The sequence below is a fragment of the Mastacembelus armatus genome, chromosome 18 (assembly GCF_900324485.2).
Source record: "Mastacembelus armatus chromosome 18, fMasArm1.2, whole genome shotgun sequence".
NCBI lineage: Eukaryota > Metazoa > Chordata > Actinopteri > Synbranchiformes > Mastacembelidae > Mastacembelus > Mastacembelus armatus.
In genome coordinates, this window is record NC_046650.1 from 17,606,474 (window position 1) to 17,628,786 (window position 22,313).

Here is a 22,313-nt window from a genome sequence, read left to right on the forward strand (position 1 = left end):
ATGATCCAAACCCAAAAGGAACTTCATCAGAACTTTATTAAACTCTTTTAAAGCCGATTGGTAGGACAACAATACCAACTCAGTGTGGATCTCAGTGCCCCAGCTTCTGCAGGCTCTTTCCTCTGTTGCAGCACCTGAGAAGCTTCCTGGAGCTGAAAGAGAAAGAGAAAGTGTGAGGAGCTGAGGAAGGGCAGTGGCAGCTGCTGTCAACACGTCCTGAAGCTTTTTCTGAATCTGAACTCAGTTTAGGAAGAAGCAGCTTTACGGGGACTTTGTGTTTGTTGGAGCCTTTAGTGAAGATGAAGATGTTGGTGGTGTTTGGGATCCTGGTGCACGGTAAGACCACCTTCCTCCCTCTGATCTGATTCACCAACACTTCAGCTCTTTGCTGTTTCATCCTCGCTGTAACTGCACCATGATGGTGGCTTCACATAAATGCAGTAGACGGAAACATCAAATGAAATAAAAGGACAATCAGTGCAGATACAACACTTTCAACTGTCATATACTGAGATAACAAGAAGTTTTTAGCTTGGACTTAAACATTGCCAGAGATGAGGCCTGTCTAACATCATCAGGAGACTATTCAAGGTTTTAGCTGCATAAAACTGAAACACTGCTTCTCCCTGTTTAGTCCTGACTCTGGGCACGAGCAGAAGGCCTGTTCCTAATGTTCTCAGAGTCCGAGATGGTTCATATGGCACCTACATGTCAGAGATGTAATGTGGTGCTGAGCCATGAAGAGACTTAAACACAAGCAGGGCTGTTTTAAAGTCTATTCTCTGAGAGACAGGAAGCCAGTGCAGAGATCTGAGAACAGGAGTAATGTGGTTGTACTTCCTGGTTCTAGTCAGGACCCGAGCAGCAGCGTTCTGAATGTACTGTAGCTGCCTTACAGCTCGTTTTAAGAGCCCTGTGAACAGGCAGTTCCAGTAATATGACCTGCTGGAGATAAAAGCATGGATGAGTCTCTCCAAGTCTGGTTTAGACCTGATCCCTTTGATTCTGATGTTTCTGAGATGGTAAAATGGTGATGATGTTATCGATTTAATGTGGCTGTTAAAGTTCAAGTCTGAGTCCATGATTACCCCTAGATTTTTAACCTGATATTTAGATTTTAGAGAAAGAGACTCGAGGTGACTGCTGACACTTTCTCTTTGTTTCTGAGGCCCAAAGATGATTATTTCAGTCTTGTCACTGTTTATTTGGAGAGAGTTGTTTTTCATCCACACAGTGATCTGTTCAATACAGCTGCACAGTGAGTCGACTGGTCCATATTCACCTGCTGTGAGTGAAATGTAAATCTGAGTGTCATCTGCATAGTTATGGTAGGACACATTATTGCTGCGTATTAACTGGCCTAAAGGAAACATGTAAAGATTGAATAAAAGGGGTCCCAAGATGGACCCCTGAGGGAACCCACAGAGAGGTTTAAAAGGATTTTAAAAAGATTTTTGGGAAGCATCAAATACCAGTTAATTTCAAACCTACCAACACAAGACAGAGACTGGTTCCCCATAAAGACTGGACACAAAAACAAAAGAGGAGCCATGTGGTCTTTGCTGTCCAGTGTAAGGAAGAAAGCTCAGAACTCTACATTGGAGAAACCAAACAACCAGTTACAAGGAGGATGGTCCAGCACAGCAGGAGCAGCTCCTCAGGACCACAGTCAGCTGTGCCCCTCCATTGAAAGGAAACAGGACACTCTTTTCAAAACAGTGATGTTCATATTTTGGACAGAGAAGCTATTTAGGTCCAAGTTGAAAAACCCTCCTTTAACAGGGGTGGAGGGCTCAGACATAAACTGTCTTCAATCTACCAGGCTGCCCTTTCATCTGTTCCCAGGAAATTAATATGTTTAATATGTTTATTAATATTTCCCAGGGAGGACACACTCTGCAGCCAGTTGGTGAATCAGAGGGGTCAAACTAGTCAGTTCTTTTGTTTACTTGCCGATCCTATTCAGGCCAGCTGTGAAGTGAAACCAACTCAGGAGTGTGGGTCTAACGACTCACTCCATTTGCATAGTTCATATAATGAGCCTATTTGGGCTAGAGATTCCATACCAGCTTTCCCTTAGAGTGATGAAGCTACTTGGATGAGTAGTGAAATGTTTCAACCTAAAATACTGTAGATATTATTAGAAGAAGTTCAACCTTCCACAGACGCTGCTGACCCAGTTCTACTCAGCGGTCATCGAGTCTGTCCTGTGCTCCTCCATCACTGTCTGGTTTAGCTCCGCCTCTAAATCAGACATCCGAAGACTTCAGAGGACAGTTCGGACCACTGAGAAGATCATCGGTGTTACCCTACCCACCCTCCAAGACCCGTTCACCTCCAGAGTGAGAAAAAGAGCTCAGAAAATCACTCTGGACACCATCCACCCGAGCCACCACCTCTTCCAGCTCTTACCCTCTGGACGGCGCTTCAGAGCTCCAAACATCAAGACAGCCCGGCACAAAGGAAGCTTCTTCCCTCAGGCCATCCAACTCTTAAACTCGTAGCTCTCCACCATTCCCTCCCACCACCTGCACTATGACACTGGCACCTTTTTGCTCTTTGCACACCAATTAGTTCCCCTTTCATCCTGTTTTTCAGGTTATCTGTGTATTTTTCTTTTAGTCTTTTAGTTTTTTGCAGCATTTGTTTCTGAAGCATTTCTGTTTGACCCTTTGTAGCGTTTGTATCTATGTCTGTTTGCACTGGAATACCCCCCCCCCCGATTCTGATTTTTTTTAAATTATAATTTAGTTTGTCTGCCTCAATGCACTTTGTCCGTGTTCTGTGTAGCACCTCTGGTCTAGGAGGAACATTGTTTCGCTTCACTGTGTACTGTGCCTGCTATATATGGTTGAAGTGACAATAAAGCTTCTTTGACTTTGATAACTTCACCTGGATGACTGAGAATCTCGACCATGATGGTCTGATTCACAGGCCAAAGGACTGAGAAGAAAAAGGACCAAATATCTGTGTTCTTATCAAAAACTTTCACGTCGACCGATATTCAAATCATTCAGGCCTAAAAATGAAGAAAACTCATCTCCTCTCAAATCCAGAATAGAAGACACAACTTCAACCATGACAGACTGACAGAAATAAGCTGCGTCTTTGCAACATGACCATCAATCATTGGTGAAACTGGACTGGACTCAGTTGCAACTGTAAACTGCACCATGATGGTGGTTTTTCATGCCCTGAGTCTGATCCACAGCCAAAGGACTGAGAAGAACAAGGACCAAACAGTGACCAGTCCCCAGGTCACTGTTTGGTCATGGAAGAACTATATTAACTTTGCGTGATGAGATGTGAACACACTGACTGGAATTAGTTGGTTCTGAACTTGTCCAGTGGATCAAAAAGAGCAAATCTACAGTAAATCAGTGACCAACAGGAAACAGAACCAACAGCACAAATCTGGACCCACAGTAGATCAAAGAAATCCAACAGGACCAACCTGTGAAGCTGAAGCTCTAAAGGAAAAAGACAAACAATATCAATGAAATTCCTTCTTAATAAACACTGAACATGAGACCAAATGTCATGAAACTTCACTTGGTAACTGGTAGTTTCACACAGTGTTTGTGTCTAATGTGAACCAGGGAACCAGATCAGAGTTTAAATAGAGATATGTCGATACATAGACATTTATCTTCCCTCTTTCCAAAGTTTTAATTTGTAAGAAATAAGAGCCTGTCCATCATCTGTGGCCACACAATATTTGCCAAGGGAGGCAAAAGGTTTCACTGGTTTAATTTACAGCAGTGTGTGTAACTTAGGGGACGACTTGCATTCAGCAGAAAATGTATCAGTGGTTTGTGTTGAAGCCAGACGTTATGTCTGCAATCATTTCATTTTTTGACCATCAACGTCATTTCCTACACACTGTAATGTGCTAATTGTTTCATTTTACATTCCTTTTCTTGAAATATCCAGGAGGCCAGGTGTTCACACCAGAACGTTTTATGCTTTTATGACTGCAAGTCAGTGAAGTTTCCACCTGCTTCTCCTGCTTTGTCCTTCATGTCCGTCACTAAATTACTAACCCTCTCTCCATGCTGTAATTAGTTCTGCCTAGCTCTAAAATCAGTCCGTGACCTTAGGGTTAACTTAGTGTTAGTGTGAACCTTTGACAGGACCAAATATTTTCAGGGCTGTGCTCAAAATATGCTTGATTATGCCTAAAGACACCACTGGAGGCAGGAAACAAACATTATCAAGAAGTGTTAGCCAGCAACAACATCTGAGTCCAGTTTGAACCACTGATGCACGTTTCTGTCTCTGTGTCCTCACAGTATCCCAGCATGCCTTTGGTGTAGAGGTGTATGAGGGGGTGGAGTCAGTCCTGCTGCCATGTCAGATATCTTCTGTACTTCGACGTCCCACAGTGGTGTGGAGCCACTACGACCTCACACCTTCAACCATCCACCAGCGCGGCCCAGAAGGTGATGACCTCAAAAACCAAAACCAGCGTTACAGAGACCGAACGTCGATGAAAACTAACGCTCTGATCACTGGAGACCTGAGCCTCACTCTGAGAAAACCCCGCCTCTCTGACAGCGGCACCTACACCTGCACCGTCACAGCGTTTGCATTTAAAGAAAGACTGGCAGATGTGGAGCTGCAGGTCAAAGGTCAGCACCAACCCCAACACCTGCTGTAGGTACAGGTCAGACAGCAGAACTCTAGGGTTCAGTACAAGTCCATAGTGGTGTGTCTACATATCTGTGGTAGGCAGGTACCAAACACACCTGAGGAGACTCAGACAAACAGGGACTTTCCAGTCCAGGTCCCAACAATCTGAGCACTTCCTGCCCCTGATCATTGTTAGTTTGACTCTGCTGATCCAAAGTCCAACTTTGTCATTTGGTTTGTACAAGTCAGCAACAACATCTGAGTCCAGTTTGATCCACTGATGCATGTTTCTGTCTCTGTGTCCTCACAGTATCCCACCATGCCTTTGGTGTAGAGGTGTATGAGGGGGCGGAGTCAGTCCTGCTGCCCTGTCAGGTCTCTTCTGTACCTCAGTTCCCCACAGTGGTGTGGAGCCGCTACAACCTCACACCTTCAACCATCCACCAGCTCAATGAGCGAGGTGACGATCTCAAAGACCAAAACCAGCGTTACAGAGACCAAACGTCGATGAAAACTGACGCTCTGATCACTGGAGACCTGAGCCTCACTCTGAGAAAACCCCGCCTCTCCGACAGCGGCACCTACACCTGCACCATCACAGCGTTTGGAAACGAACGAAGACTGGCAGATGTGGAGCTGCAGGTCAAAGGTCAGCACCACTTCAATTCCTGCTGTAGGTACAGGTCAGAGGTCAGAGGTCAGAGGTCATGTTGTTCTTTATGTTTCTGTTCTTCACAGATCCATTTCCACCCTGGGCCAAAGGTCTTGTTGCTGTGTCTGTGGTTCTTGTGGTTCTTGCTGTTGCTGTGGGTCTTTTCATATATTTTTACTACTTCAGGACAGGTATGTCACTACTACATTACCCATAATGCTGTTGGTTACCATGTTTCCTGTAGTTGATCTTTGACTGTGTCTCAGCTCATTTCAGGACCAAACACAGAATGAATCAATCTCTAAAAAGTAGCTGCTGATGATCCTGAATCAGGACTGAAACCTGGACTTTAGTAACACTGCAGTCATTAGTCCAGTTCCAGTCCAATGGGACCAGACAACAAACATGTTCTTGTTGTTTCTCACCTTTTCTATCCAGCTGTGTAAGTTTCAGAGTCTGGTCTCAGTCCTTTGTCATCATGGACTGCACAGTCCCTGAGTCAGTTCTTCAGGAACCCTGTTATTGATTCATTCATCTGATTGGTTCCTGACTCGTTCTTTGGGAACTGCTCCAAATGTCAGGAACAATGAAACATGTCTTCATTCACAAACTAGTTTCCACTGGTTTCTGTTAGAGAAGGATGGAACAGGGAGCTGCTGTTCCTGTCAGTCCTGCTGCTGTCTGTCCAGCTCATGTTGTGTCTGTTGTCCTCTCAGTCCCACAGGTGGAGGTGGATTCAGGGGCAGATTCTGTCCAGCTGCCCTGCAGAGCTTTAGTTAACCTGCTTCAAGTCTCCACAGTGAAGTGGACGGACAAGAACAACAGGAAGGTCCATGTGTATCAGGACGGCTCTGACCGACCTGAAGAACAGGATGAGATTTACAGAAACAGAACAGAGATGAAGAAAGACCTGCTGAGAACTGGAGATTTCAGTCTGACCCTGAAACATCCAACAAGCAGAGACAGAGGCACCTTCACCTGCAGAGTCTACAACAGGGAGGGAAGAGTCCTGATGGAGAAACAGGTGGAGCTCAAAGTCAAAGGTCAGTTCAGTTTTTATGCTAAGCTAAGCTAACTGTTTCTATTACACTGAATGTCAAACACAAAAAACCTCCAACAGTGAAGATGCTGATGAAACACAAAATCTTTATAAACTAAGGGAGTTGTGCTGTTGGTTGTTCACACACCACAGACTCTGTCTCTGTTAAATGGACCAATGGGACAGAGTCCAGACTGGAACCAGTAAGACCTGTTTCCACTACAAATATTTCACTTCATACAGTCAAAGAAAATGTGTCAGTGCTGCTGCTGCTGCTGTCTGTCCAGATCATGTTGTGTCTGTTGTCCTCTCAGTCCCACAGGTGGAGGTGGAACCAGGGGCGGAGTCTGTCCAGCTGCCCTTCATAACCACAGCTGACCTGCCTGAAGACGTCAGAGTGGAGTGGAAGGACTGGGGCGGCAGGAAGGTCCATGTGTATCAGGACGGCTCTGACCGACCTGAAGAACAGCACAGGTTTTACAGAAACAGAACAGAGATGAAGAAAGACCTGCTGAGAACTGGAGACCTCAGTCTGACCCTGAAACATCCAACAGGCAGAGACACAAAAACCTTCACCTGCAGAGTCTACAGGGAGGGAAGAGTCCTGAGACTGAAACAAGTGAAGCTCTGGGTCAAAGGTCAGTTCAAAGTCTTTATGCTAAGTGAAGAAACAGGGAGTTGTGCTGTTGGTTGTTCACACACCACAGACTCTGTCTCTGTTAAATGGACCAATGGGACAGATTTCAGACTGGAACCAGTCAGACCTGTTTCCACTACAAATATTTCACTTCATACAGTCAAAGAAAATGTGTCAGTGCTGCTGCTGCTGTCTGTCCAGCTCATGTTGTGTCTGTTGTCCTCTCAGTCCCACAGGTGGAGGTGGAATCAGGGGCGGAGTCAGTCCAGCTGCCCTTCATAACCACAGCTGACCTGCCTGAAGACATCACAGTGGAGTGGAAGGACTGGGACGACTGGAAGGTCCATGTGTATCAGGACAGCTCTGACCGACCTGAAGAACAGGACGAGTTTTACAGAACCAGAACAGAGATGAAGAAAGACCTGCTGAGAACTGGAGACCTCAGCCTGACCCTGAAACATCCAACAGGCAGAGACATAAGAACCTTCTCCTGCAGAGTCTACAGGGAGGGAAGAGTCCTGATGGAGAAACAAGTGAAACTCTGGGTCAAAGGTCAGTTCAAAGTCTTTATCCTAAGATAAACTGTTTCTGAGGTGAGGACCCAAATGTTGACAGAACCAATGGTCAGTGATAGTAGAATACTGTGGTTTTATTCCAAAGACAAACGAGGCAACACAACATCCAGTGTGGTGAAGCACAAACAATGACTAATCCAACATATGAATCTGAGTCCATAGGTGGTCTTGGTAACACCAGTGTCCAGGGGGTGTCCAAAATAAGTACAGAACTTCACAGGGTAGAGAGTCCAAGCTCGGGTGATATATTACCGACAGTAGGGATAAACACACTGCTTGAAACTCTGCATGAACAATTGTGCAAAGAAAATGTACAAAAAAAAATACCCAAAACACCTACATGGGACATAGGTCAAATTTTGATTTTCGAAGAAAAAAAAACTGAAGAGATGAAATTAAAATAGGATCATCTCTTCATGTCTTCTCTGTACGAGCTAGAAGAATATCCATCTATCCATTTTCTATACCCCCTTATTCCTTATTATTTAGAGTCACCAATCAACCTGACATACATGTTTTTGGACTGTGGGAGGAAACCAGAGTACCTGGAGAAAACCCACACAAGCACAGGGAGAACATGCAAACTCCACACAGAAAGGCCCCTGATGGGTTTCAAACCAGGAACCTTCTTGCTGTGAGGCAACAGTACTAACCACTCACCCACCATGCTGCCCCTAGAAGAATATTGAAACCTTTTTTATTTTACATTCTCCAAACACAACTCAATTATTTAAATATAAAATAAAAGTCTAAATTACATCTGTTGAAAGAGACTCACCTGTCGATCTTTGAACTCCTTCAACAAACCTGGAACAGGATTTGATGTGTTGCCTCCTGTGGCAGCACATGACTTACAGCAACACTTGCAAGATCGTGAATTAAGGTCAGCTGGTTCACCTTTGTCATGACTCTCGTAGGCAAAGTGCTGCCATATTTCACTTCTACCACTTCTTTATTAATTTCCTTGGACTGTTTTCACACTTGCCTGTTTCTCATCAGTTTAGGTAACACTGCCGCGTAGTGGTTAATCCGGGAAGAGCAGCGAATGAAATACAGAACTGAGCAAAATATGATATTGACCGTTGAAAATATAAAATATAGCTGTATTTTTCCAGTACCGGTAAACCCCACATCCCTAACCAACACATCAATCAGCAAGCTGGGAAATTCAGGCAACGCCACAAAGCAAACACAAACATGACAGGAAGTAAAACCACAGAAAACACACCAGGGGAAACGTGGAGTGGAGAAATTCTAACAAACTCAAAGTCCAAGACAGGAAGTACAGACAGAGAGTGACAACTGGACATCAGATACAAAAAACATCCAACAGCGAAAAAGAGTCTGAGAACACAGAACAAAGTTCACACATCTTTATAAATGAAGTGATCAAAACAAAATCAATCAATCAATGATATGATTAACAACAAATATCTGAAATAAGCTCAAAGTTGATTAAATGAATGTAGAAACAGTAAAATGAAGAGCCGTGAACAAACCTAACGCCTTAAAGCAGAGAGTTGCTGTGGATTTAAAGCTGGGGAACACGGACCTCCTCCACCACACTGCAGCTTCAGGGGGCTCTGCAGGGGAAAAGAACGTCTGTAGCATTGGTGCCCTGTGGAGCTGTGTCGCTCTGCATTGTTCTCTGGCTTGGGGGGGTGTTCCACACTGACCAACACTCCCTCACACATCCACAGCCCAACCCCTCTCAGCCTCAGCACTAGGTTACTGACATTTCTGCCACCTCAGACTAAGGATTTATTTCCTCTTTAAAGTAGTGACATTCATCCTTTATTTATCTGCTGCTGTCTGTCCAGCTCATGTTGTCTCTGTTGTCCTCTCAGTCCCACAGGTGAAGGTGGAATCAGGGGCGAAGACTGTCCAGCTGCCCTTCATAACCACAGCTGACCTGCCTGAAGACGTCACAGTGGAGTGGAAGGACTGGAACTACAGGAAGGTCCATGTGTATCAGGACGGCTCTGACCGACCTGAAGAACAGGACGAGTTTTACAGAAACAGAACAGAGATGAAGAAAGACCTGCTGAGGACTGGAGACCTCAGTCTGACCCTGAAACATCCGACAGTCAGAGACACCTTCACCTGCAGAGTCTACAGGGAAGGAAGAGTTCTGATGGAGAAACAAGTGAAGTTCTGGGTCAAAGGTCAGTTCAGTTTTTATGTTAAGTGAAGAAACAGGGAGTTGTGCTGTTGGTTGTTCACACACCACAGACTCTGTCTCTGTTAAATGGACCAATGGGGCAGATTCCAGACTGGAACCAGTCAGACCTGTTTCCACTACAAATATTTCACTTCATACAGTCAAAGAAAATGTGTCAGTGCTGCTGCTGCTGCTGTCTGTCCAGCTCATGTTGTGTCTGTTGTCCTCTCAGTCCCACAGGTGGAGGTGGAATCAGGGGCGGAGTCTGTCCAGCTGCCCTTCATAACAGCTGACCTGCCTGGAGACGTCACAGTGAAGTGGAGGGACTTGAACTACAGGAAGGTCCATGTGTATCAGGACGGCTCTGACCGACCTGAAGAACAGGACGAGTTTTACAGAAACAGAACAGAGATGAAGAAAGACCTGCTGAGAACTGGAGACCTCAGTCTGACCCTGAAACATCCAACAGTCAGAGACACAAACACCTTCACCTGCAGAGTCTACAGGGAGGGAAGAGTCCTGAGACTGAAAGAAATCAAAGGTCAGAGGTCTCTGTGTTTGTCTCTGGTTGTTTGTTTGTTTGTCTCTGGTTGTTTGTCTCTGACTGTCTTCTGTCTCTTCTGCAGTGAGACCAGTGAAGAGAATTGAGGACAAAGAAGAATCAGTGGACATCAGGAACAGAAGCAGCTCCACTGATCCAACTCCTCTGATGGCTGATCAATCAGTTTGATCAGTCTTTGATTATTGATCAGATCTGACTTTGGATCAGAGAGAAAATGGAGGTGAAGGAGCTGATGGACGATGGATGAAGAACAGAGGACGCTTTGTCTTCTTCTTCACTCTGACTCCTCCTGACTCTCACAGTCTGACACTCACTATTGATCAGTATTGATCAGTGATGTCACTGGATTAAAAGAGGTTTAGTCTGGGAAAAGCACTATTCATCATACCTAATCAATCAATCAATCAATCAATCAATCAATCACAGAATAACCAGTGTTCAATGTAGATGCCTGAAACAAACCACACACAGACTTACATGTGTCTGTGGCCAAAAGTATGTGGACATCTTGTCTTTTGTTCCATCTTCTGTTCTGTTTTCTGACGTTGTTTCAGTTCTTCATTCAGGAGCAGCTGCATAATTAAGGACATAAGGATGTTGATGACACTGAGTGTAAAAACAAGAGGATTTTTAGGTTCTGGAAACTGGGTCTGATCCAGAAATAGTCCCACACAGATCTCCTAGTTCAGTCCAGATGAAGCCAATGAAATCTGCTGTGCTCATCAGTCAGCAGCTGGAATAAATTCCTGTTGGACAGAGCCAGTCTAACCCTGAGCCAAAAACAGTTGATGGTGGTTTCCCTAGTTCTAGTTTGTCTCAGTGGCTGGGTATGAGCGGTGTTGGTTGTGTCCAGGAGGGCGAGTTTAGTCCAACTGAGGTGAGAAGTGTCACAACAGTAACAGGTTATAGGAAGGATAGGCATTGATAAGAATTCCAGATCCTTATTGATTAGATTCCTTATTGATTCTATTATCAGTTCTTCATCACCACACAAGCAGTGTGTCAAACACGTTACATCCATGCAGATTAATTCCATGTCCTGTGGCTAAATGTTTATCATGTTGAAGGTATTTCCACCTTTTGTCCTAATGAAAGTTCTGCACATGCTGCAAGTGGCCCCAGTGTCGTCCTTTCTAGTAAAACACAACCAAACTTTGGAGCCTTTAGCCTCAGTACCATGTTGGACTCGTTCTGAACCAAAATTGACGTAAACAAGAGGTAAACAAACTTCTGATTTGTACTGGTCTAAGGCAAACGGGAATGTGTGTTTTCCACAAGCTTGGCAGCTCTACCAAATTTCACGTTTGCGGATGTGAATCCAAATTCACCCACGAACAAATTGGACAAAGGCTACAAATTCTTTATCCACGCTGATCAAGGTAAAGTAAATAGCTCATATTAGCCAAGTATCTGTGATGACAGATAAACAATGTTAAGGTATGTTGGACTCTCTACTGTCTAAAAAGACATTTAGCTTGATATTGTTAGAAAAGCAGGAAGTGCCATGACCCGTTGATGCCTGACTTCCGGTTAAAAACACAGAAGTGTGAAAAAGGTCTATATGGAGCATGTGTGTGACGTCAGCGGAACCGATAAGCAGGATCTTTAAGCAAGCAGAGTAACGATTCCTAGGAACCGAACTACTGGGAACCGGTTCTCGATGGGTTTTACAATATGCTGCACAAACATATGAGCAGCTACAACATTAATTAGTTTGAGCTCTTTCATTCAGGTTGAGTTCTTTTCATGTCCCAGACATAATTTATTTGATCGTCTGGTGTTTAGCTGTACAGTAGTGGGATGTTTCAGTAAAGTAACACAGTTTGTTGATGAAATGTTTGATACAACAGTTGTTGAGAACCAGCTCATGGTTTTTGAGTTGAATTCTGCAGCACGTGACTGAAAAATCAAACACAGATTTGTGAAAAAGGAAAGAGTCGATAACAAACTTGCCCTAGAAATGATAATTTGACTATATCCCTGATATGCACCGATACAGCTCAGTATCGGCCGATATCCATGACGTTGACTGACAGTCGGCCGATGTTGATCTGTTGTGTTGTGTCCCTTTTTTTTTCTACTACTACTACTTGAGACACTATGCTCCATGCCTTTAGTCCCTGAGTTCTTCGCCTGGTTTTATTCTGGTTTTTGACTGCTTTTGTTTTTCCAAGTTTCAGTTAAGTGTTTGCGTCTTGTTTGCATATGTTTTCTGGTCTTTCCTCCATGTCTTGTCTAGCTCCTTTTGTTCATGCCCTGTTTCCCTAGTGTTTGAGTTCATGTTCGAGCCTTGTTCCCCTTCTTGTTCTTGTTTCCCTTGGTCTGCTGAGTTCCCCTCAGTTGTGGGTGACCCAGACCCTCATGCCTTGTTCCCCTTCTAGTTCATGTCTTGTGTTCTCTTGAAGCCTGGTGTGTCTGAACCCCTGTAATTTTTGTTCTTGTTTTGAAAATCCTGTTTCCTGTGTTCTCGTTCTTTTTTTTTTTTTAGTTCAAGTCCTTGTTAAAATAAAGCCTTGTTTTGAACCCTGAAGTGCCAGAGTGGGCGTATTATTGGTCCGAAATAACTATAATCCTGATCCGTAACTACATGAAGAAAATGGAGGTAAAACATTTCATCTTTAATTACTTTTGTACTTTAATTTGTTGTAATTATTATTTTGGTCAAACTTCCTAATAACTAACATCCACACAAGCTGTAATTAATAGCTAAAAATTAACAATTTAATGAATTAACATTTTATTTTGCATTAATTGACATGAGCTTATTACTGCAGAACATTAATAATAATAACTTTGTAAATAATAACTGGTTATTAATCCTTAACTAATACTCAACTAATGCTGTAGAGAAAAGTCACTATAAAGTGTTAGCATCATTATTATGCATCAGCCAACCTGTTATTTAATCATCAGTATTGGTGTTGGCCTAAGATTTTACATATGAATCCCTACTATATACCTGTGGACATCAGGTAACACACCTCAGCAAATGTTCAAGAACATTTCTGCCTATTTGGCCATCTATCTGTTAATCCACCTATCTATCTATCTATCTGTGTCTATTTATCGTCTACTGAAAATACCAAAACCATAGAAAGTATAAAGGCAGAGAAGAATCTTTCCTGAATTCAGCAGAACCACAAAGTGCTGCAACAGGTCAGTAATATTTGCACTGTGTGGCAGAGACGTGTCACTTGGCTGCTCTTCATGACTTTGGCCAGCAGGTGTCACTAGTTAACATTGTGTTAAATTTAGAGACAATTGGCTCTGAAGCTTCACTGCTTCATTAAAGTTTAGACATCACTGACCTATATACTATATACTTCTAATTTGAAGTACTTAGTATAGTACAGCTGGAAAAGGTTCTGACCTGGTTTCTGTTGGTTCTCCTTTGGCTCTTTCCTGTGTTGTAGCACCTGAGCAGGGGTGGAACCTGATCCTGTAGTTACCAATCAGCTTCCTGGAGCTGAAAGGGAAAGAGAAAGTGTGAGGAGCTGAGGAAGGGCAGTGGCAGCTGCTGTCAACACGTCCTGAAGCTGTTTTTGAATCTGAACTCAGTTTAGGAAGAAGCAGCTTTACGAGGACTTTGTGTTTGTTGGAGCCTTTAGTGAAGATGAAGATGTTGGTGGTGTTTGGGATCCTGGTGCACGGTAAGACCACCTTCCTCCCTCTGATCTGATTCACCAACACTTCAGCTCTTTGCTGTTTCATCCTCGGTGTAACTGCACCATGATGGTGGTTTTTCATGCCCTGAGTCTGATCCACAGCCAAAGGACTGAGAAGAAAAGGGACCAAACCAGTCCCCAGGTCACTGCAGGTCATGGAAGAACTATATCTGCTTTATTGACTGATGAGATGTGAACACACTGACTGGAATTAGTTGGTTCTGAACTTGTCCAGTGGATCAAAAAGAGCAAATCTACAGTAAATCAGTGACCAACAGGAAACAGAACCAACAGCACAAATCTGGACCCACAGTAGATCAAAGAAATCCAACAGGACCAACCTGTGAAGCTGAAGCTCTAAAGGAAAAAGACAAACAATATCAATGAAATTCCTTCTTAATAAACACTGAACATGAGACCAAATGTCATGAAACTTCACTTGGTAACTGGTAGTTTCACACAGTGTTTGTGTCTAATGTGAACCAGGGAACCAGATCAGAGTTTAAATAGAGATATGTCGATACATAGACATTTATCTTCCCTCTTTCCAAAGTTTTAATTTGTAAGAAATAAGAGCCTGTCCATCATCTGTGGCCACACAATATTTGCCAAGGGAGGCAAAAGGTTTCACTGGTTTAATTTACAGCAGTGTGTGTAACTTAGGGGACGACTTGCATTCAGCAGAAAATGTATCAGTGGTTTGTGTTGAAGCCAGACGTTATGTCTGCAATCATTTCATTTTTTGACCATCAACGTCATTTCCTACACACTGTAATGTGCTAATTGTTTCATTTTACATTCCTTTTCTTGAAATATCCAGGAGGCCAGGTGTTCGCACCAGAACGTTTTATGCTTTTATGACTGCAAGTCAGTGAAGTTTCCACCTGCTTCTCCTGCTTTGTCCTTCATGTCCGTCACTAAATTACTAACCCTCTCTCCATGCTGTAATTAGTTCCGCCTAGCTCTAAAATCAGTCCGTGACCTTAGGGTTAACTGTTAGTGTGAACCTTTGACAGGACCAAATATTTTCAGGGCTGTGCTCAAAATATGTTTGATTATGCCTAAAGACACCACTGGAGGCAGGAAACAAACATTATCAAGAAGTGTTAGCCAGCAACAACATCTGAGTCCAGTTTGAACCACTGATGCACGTTTCTGTCTCTGTGTCCTCACAGTTTCCCAGCATGCCTTTGGTATAGAGGTGTATGAGGGGGCGGAGTCAGTCCTGCTGCCCTGCCAGATCTCTTATGTACCTCTGCGTCCCACAGTGGTGTGGAGCCACTACGACCTCACACCTTCAACCGTCCACCAGCGCGGCCCAGAAGGTGATGACCTCAAAAACCAAAACCAGCGTTACAGAGACCGAACGTCGATGAAAACTGAAGCTCTGATCACTGGAGACCTGAGCCTCACTCTGAGAAAACCCCGCCTCTCTGACAGCGGCACCTACACGTGCACCATCACAGCGTTTGGAAATGAACGAAGACTGGCAGATGTAGAGCTGCAGGTCAAAGGTCAGCACCAACACCTGCTGTAGGTACAGGTCAGAGGTCACAGCTGTAGGTACAGGTCAGAGGTCACGCTCACCTTTGTTTCTGTTCTCCGCAGAAGTTCCATCCTGGGCCAAAGGTCTTGTTGCTGTGTCTGTGGTTCTTGTGGTTCTTGCTGTTGCTGTGGGTCTTTTCATATATTTTTACTACTTCAGGATAGGTATGTCACTACTACATTACCCATAATGCTGTTGGTTACCATGTTTCCTGTAGTTGATCTTTGACTGTGTCTCAGCTCATTTCAGGACCAAACACAGAATGAATCAGTCTCTAATAAGTAGCTGCTGATGATCCTCAATCAGGACTGAAACCTGGACTTTAGTAACACTGCAGTCATTAGTCCAGTTCCAGTCCAGTGGGACCAGACAACAAACATGTTCTTGTTGTTTCTCACCTTTTCTATCCAGCTGTGTAAGTTTCAGAGTCTGGTCTCAGTCCTTTGTCATCATGGACTGCACAGTCCCTGAGTCAGTTCTTCAGGAACACTGTTACTGATTCATTCATCTGATTGGTTCCTGACTCGTTCTTTGGGAACTGCTCCAAATGTCAGGAACAATGAAACATGTCTTCATTCACAAACTAGTTTCCATTGGTTTCTGTTAGAGAAGGATGGAACAGGGAGCTGCTGTTCCTGTCAGTCCTGCTGCTGTCTGTCCAGCTCATGTTGTGTCTGTTGTCCTCTCAGTCCCACAGGTGGAGGTGGAATCAGGGGCGGAGTCTGTCCAGCTGCCCTGCAGAGCTTTAGTTAACCTGCTTCAAGTCTCCACAGTGAAGTGGACGGACAAGAACAACAGGAAGGTCCATGTGTATCAGGACGACTCTGACCGACCTGAAGAACAGGATGAGATTTACAGAACTAGAACAGAGATGAAGAAAGACCTGCTGAAAATTGGAGATTTCAGTCTGACCCTGAAACATCCAACAAGCAGAGACAGAGGCACCTTCACCTGCAGAGTCTACAACAGGGAGGGAAGAGTCCTGATGGAGAAACAGGTGGAGCTGAAAGTCAAAGGTCAGTTCAGTTTTTATGCTAAGCTAAGCTAACTGTTTCTATTACACTGAATGTCAAACACAAAAAACCTCCAACAGTGAAGATGCTGATGAAACAGAATTAGTTCACAAATCTTTATAAACTAAGGGAGTTGTGCTGTTGGTTGTTCACACACCACAGACTCTGTCTCTGTTAAATGGACCAATGGGACAGATTTCAGACTGGAACCAGTCAGACCTGTTTCCACTACAAATATTTCACTTCATACAGTCAAAGAAAATGTGTCAGTGCTGCTGCTGCTGCTGTCTGTCCAGCTCATGTTGTGTCTGTTGTCCTCTCAGTCCCACAGGTGGAGGTGGAGGTGGAATCAGGGGCGGAGTCTGTCCTGCTGCCCTTCATAACCACAGCTGACCTGCCTGAAGACGTCACAGTGGAGTGGAAGGACTGGGACAACAGGAAGGTCCATGTGTATCAGGACGGCTCTGACCGACCTGAAGAACAGGACGAGTTTTACAGAACCAGAACAGAGATGAAGGAAGACCTGCTGAGAACTGGAGACCTCAGTCTGACCCTGAAACATCCATCAGACAGTGGAACCTTCACCTGCAGAGTCTACAGGGAGGGAAGAGTCCTGATGGAGAAACAGGTGGAGCTCTGGGTCAAAGGTCAGTTCAAAGTCTTTATCCTAAGATAAACTGTTTCTGAGGTGAGGACCCAAATGTAGACAGAACCAATGGTCGGTGATAGTAGAATACTGTGGTTTTATTCCAAAGACAAACGAGGCAACACAACATCCAGGGTGGTGAAGCACAAACAATGACTAATCCAACATATGAATCTGAGTCCATAGGTGGTCTTGGTAACACCAGTGTCCAGGGGGTGTCCAAAATAAGTACAGAACTTCACAGGGTAGAGAGTCCAAGCTCGGGTGATATAATACCGACAGTAGGGATGGCTCGATACCACAATTCTGACTTTGGTACAACACTAGGATCTAATACCTCTGTATCAATGCTAAATCGATACAATGGGTGACAAATAACCAGCCTCAAAATATAAATGAATTGAAAACAGTTTTATTAAACACACTGCTTGAAACTCTGCATGAACAATTGTGCAAAGAAAATATACAAAAAAAAAAAAAACCCAAAACACCTACATGGGACATAGGTCAAATTTAGATTTTGGAAGAAAAAAAAACTGAAGAGATGAAATTAAAATAGGATCATCTCTTCATGTCTTCTCTGTACGAGCTAGAAGAATATCCATCTATCCATTTTCTATACCCCCTTATTCCTTATTATTTAGAGTCACCAATCAACCTGACATACATGTTTTTGGACTGTGGGAGGAAACCAGAGTACCTGGAGAAAACCCACACAAGCACAGGGAGAACATGCAGACTCCACACAGAAAGGCCCCTGATGGGTTTCAAACCAGGAACCTTCTTGCTGTGAGGCAACAGTGCTAACCACTCACCCACCATGCTGCCCCTAGAAGAATATTGAAACCTTTTTTATTTTACATTCTCCAAACACAACTCAATTATTTAAAGATAAAATAAAAGTCTAAATTACATCTGTTGAAAGAGACTCACCTGTCGATCTTTGAACTCCTTCAACAAACCTGGAACAGGATTTGATGTGTTGCCTCCTGTGGCAGCACATGACTTACAGCAACACTTGCAAGATCGTGAATTAAGGTCAGCTGGTTCACCTTTGTCATGACTCTCGTAGGCAAAGTGCTGCCATATTTCACTTCTACCACTTCTTTATTAATTTCCTTGGACTGTTTTCACACTTGCCTGTTTCTCATCAGTTTAGGTAACACTGCCGCGTAGTGGTTAATCCGGGAAGAGCAGCGAATGAAATACAGAACTGAGCAAAATATGATATTGACCGTTGAAAATATAAAATATAGCTGTATTTTTCCAGTACCGGTAAACCCCACATCCCTAACCAACACATCAATCAGCAAGCTGGGAAATTCAGGCAACGCCACAAAGCAAACACAAAAATGACAGGAAGTAAAACCACAGAAAACACACCAGGGGAAACGTGGAGTGGAGAAATTCTAACAAAATCAAAGTCCAAGACAGGAAGTACAGACAGAGAGTGACAACTGGACATCAGATACAAAAACATCCAACAGCGAAAAAGAGTCTGAGAACACAGAACAAAGTTCACACATCTTTATAAATGAAGTGATCAAAACAAAATCAACCAATCAATGATATGATTAACAACAAATATCTGAAATAAGCTCAAAGTTGATTAAATGAATGTAGAAACAGTAAAATGAAGAGCCGTGAACAAACCTAACGCCTTAAAGCAGAGAGTTGCTGTGGATTTAAAGCTGGGGAACACGGACCTCCTCCACCACACTGCAGCTTCAGGGGGCTCTGCAGGGGAAAAGAACGTCTGTAGCATTGGTGCCCTGTGGAGCTGTGTCGCTCTGCATTGTTCTCTGGCTTGGGGGGGTGTTCCACACTGACCAACACTCCCTCACACATCCACAGCCCAACCCCTCTCAGCCTCAGCACTAGGTTACTGACATTTCTGCCATCTCAGACTAGGGATTTATTTCCTCTTTAAAGTAGTGACATTCATCCTTTATTTATCTGCTGCTGTCTGTCCAGCTCATGTTGTGTCTGTTGTCCTCTCAGTCCCACAGGTGGAGGTGGAATCAGGGGCGGAGTCAGTCCAGCTGCCCTTCATAACCACAGCTGACCTGCCTGAAGACGTCACAGTGGAGTGGAGGGACAAGAACAACAGGAAGGTCCATGTGTATCAGGACGGCTCTGACCGACCTGAAGAACACCACGAGTTTTACAGAAACAGAACAGAGATGAAGAAAGACCTGCTGAAAACTGGAGACCTCAGTCTGACCCTGAAACATCCGACAGTCAGAGACACCTTCACCTGCAGAGTCTACAGGGAGGGAAGAGTCCTGATGGAGAAACAAGTGAAGTTCTGGGTCAAAGGTCAGTTCAGTTTTTATGTTAAGTGAAGAAACAGGGAGTTGTGTTGTTGGGTGTTCACACACCACAGACTCTGTCTCTGTTAAATGGACCAATGGGACAGATTTCAGACTGGAACCAGTCAGACCTGTTTCCACTACAAGTATTTCACTTCATACAGTCAAAGAAAATGTGTCAGTGCTGCTGCTGCTGCTGTCTGTCCAGCTCATGTTGTGCCTGTTGTCCTCTCAGTCCCACAGGTGGAGGTGAAATCAGGGGTGGAGTCTGTCCAGCTGCCCTTCATAACCACAGCTGACCTGCCTGGAGACGTCACAGTGGAGTGGAAGGACTGGAAAAACAGGAAGGTCCATGTGTATCAGGACGGCTCTGACCGACCTGAAGAACAGGACGAGTTTTACAGAAACAGAACAGAGATGAAGGAAGACCTGCTGAGAACTGGAGACCTCAGTCTGACCCTGAAACATCCAACAGTCAGAGACACAAACACCTTCACCTGCAGAGTCTACAAGGAGGGAAGAGTCCTGATGGAGAAACAAGTGAAGCTCTGGGTCAAAGGTCAGTTCAGTTTTTATACTAAGTCAAGAAACAGGGAGTTGTGCTGTTGGTTGTTCACACACCACAGACTCTGTCTCTGTTAAATGGACCAATGGGACAGATTTCAAACTGGAATCAGTCAGACCTGTTTCCACTACAAATATTTCACTTCATACAGTCAAAGAAAATGTGTCAGTGCTGCTGCTGCTGCTGTCTGTCCAGCTCATGTTGTGTCTGTTGTCCTCTCAGTCCCACAGGTGGAGGTGGAATCAGGGGCGGAGTCTGTCCAGCTGCCCTTCATAACCACAGCTGACCTGCCTGGAGACGTCACAGTGAAGTGGAAGGACTGGAACTACAGGAAGGTCCATGTGTATCAGGACGGCTCTGACCGACCTGAAGAACAGGACGAGTTTTACAAAAACAAAACAGAGATGAAGAAAGACCTGCTGAGAACTGGAGACCTCAGTCTGACCCTGAAACATCCAACAGGCAGAGACACCTTCACCTGCGGAGTCTTCAGGGAGGGAAGAGTTCTGATGGAGAAACAAGTGAAGCTCTGGGTCAAAGGTCAGTTCAGTTTTTATGTTAAGTGAAGAAACAGGGAGTTGTGCTGTTGGTTGTTCACACACCACAGACTCTGTCTCTGTTAAATGGACCAATGGGACAGATTTCAGACTGGAACCAGTCAGACCTGTTTCCACTACAAATATTTCACTTCATACAGTCAAAGAAAATGTGTCAGTGCTGCTGCTGCTGCTGTCTGTCCAGCTCATGTTGTGTCTGTTGTCCTCTCAGTCCCACAGGTGGAGGTGAAGGTGGAATCAGGGGCGGAGTCTGTCCAGCTGCCCTTCATAACCACAGCTGACCTGCCTGGAGACGTCACAGTGAAGTGGAAGGACTGGAACTACAGGAAGGTCCATGTGTATCAGGACGGCTCTGACCGACCTGAAGAACAGGACGAGTTTTACAGAAACAGAACAGAGATGAAGAAAGACCTGCTGAGAACTGGAGACCTCAGTCTGACCCTGAAACATCCAACAGTCAGAGACACAAACACCTTCACCTGCAGAGTCTACAGGGAGGGAAGAGTCCTGAGAGAGAAACAAGTGGAGCTCAAAGTCAAAGGTCAAAGGTCAAAGGTCAAAGGTAAGAGGTCTCTGTGTTTGTCTCTGGTTGTTTGTTTGTCTCTGGTTGTTTGTCTCTGACTGTCTTCTGTCTCCTCTGCAGATGATTGAAGAGAATTGAAGACAAAGAAGAATCAGTGGACATCAGGAACAGAAGCAGCTCCACTGATCCAACTCCTCTGATGGCTGATCAATCAGTTTGATCAGTCTTTGATTATTGATCAGATCTGACTTTGGATCAGAGGGAAAATGGAGGTGAAGGAGCTGATGGACGATGGATGAAGAACAGAGGACGCTTTGTCTTCTTCTTCACTCTGACTCCTCCTGACTCTCACAGTCTGACACTCACTATTGATCAGTATTGATCAGTGATGTCACGGTCCCTGTTCAGTTTATTTGGAGTCATTTAATGTCCTTTCCATCATCTGCTCTTGGAATTTAGCTCATTTTAAATGTCATGTTATTGTTCTTCAGTTTAGCTTCCTCCCTGACTGATGGAGTTTTTTCTTATACATGTCTAAAATCCCTGTTTGGTCTAAACTAATGAAACTTTAATTACTTTAGACTGATTCACAGTCAGTTGAATGTAATTCATTTGGCTCAGTCCACTGTCCTCCCTACTAGAGCCAATAATGTAGTGTTTGTTTGAGTCTTCATGCCATCTGACCTCTACTACATGTTTAGGTAAAGTACTACAGTACTTCTTAAATCTAATAAAAACCAAACAGAGGTGGAATCTTCAGGTCACCAAAGATTTAGTTCATGTCTCATCACATGCAGACTATGACAGACCACATTAACCCTGAGTTGTCTAAGCACAACTAACAAACAATGAGCTTCAGGGGGATTTTAGACCTGTTTCCTGTTTGGGCAGTGGGAGAAGGGTTAGGGTAGAAGACCTCAGTGCACCGATGGTCCTCGGGCAGTCTAGGCCTATAGCAGCATAACTAAGGGATGGTTCAGGGTTGCCTGAAGCCAGCCCTAACTATATGCTTTGTCAAAGAGGAAGGTTTTAAGTCTAGCCTTAAAAGTATAGAGAGTGTCTGCCTCCTGAACCCAGGCTGGGAGCTGGTTCCACAGGAGAGGAGCTTGATAACTAAAGGCTCTGCCTCCCAGTCTGCTTTTGGAAACTCTGGGAACCACAAGTAGGCCTGCACTCTGAGAGCGAAGTGGTCTATTGGGATAATATGGTACTATGAGGTCTTTAAGGT

The 22,313-nt window shown here is 44.2% G+C and overlaps 1 protein-coding gene across 1 annotated transcript; it reads left to right on the plus strand.

Annotated features, from left to right (window-relative positions):
* The first annotated feature begins 72 nt into the window (after nt 1–72).
* Nucleotides 73–21,337, plus strand: LOC113125460 (uncharacterized). Its single transcript, XM_026298929.1, has 13 exons — nt 73–336; nt 4,293–4,631; nt 4,943–5,281; nt 5,371–5,475; nt 9,929–10,149; nt 13,817–13,908; nt 14,744–14,790; nt 15,099–15,437; nt 19,676–19,689; nt 19,951–19,999; nt 20,228–20,545; nt 20,774–21,124; nt 21,232–21,337. Exons 1-13 carry the CDS (start codon nt 300–302, stop codon nt 21,303–21,305), a joined length of 2,325 nt encoding a protein of 774 aa, XP_026154714.1. The 5' UTR covers nt 73–299; the 3' UTR covers nt 21,306–21,337.
* The last annotated feature ends 976 nt before the right edge of the window (nt 21,338–22,313 follow it).

What these genes read in the sequence shown, in the direction of transcription:
- LOC113125460 (XM_026298929.1), top strand. Translation starts at nt 300, where the DNA reads ATGAAGATGTTGGTGGTGTTTGGGATCCTGGTGCACG. An exon ending in TTATGCTTTTATGACTGCAA is followed by an intron (nt 14,791 to 15,098) that starts GTCAGTGAAGTT and finishes GTGTCCTCACAG; the next exon opens with TTTCCCAGCATGCCTTTGGT. An exon ending in TCAAAGGTCAAAGGTCAAAG is followed by an intron (nt 21,125 to 21,231) that starts GTAAGAGGTCTC and finishes TTGAAGACAAAG; the next exon opens with AAGAATCAGTGGACATCAGG.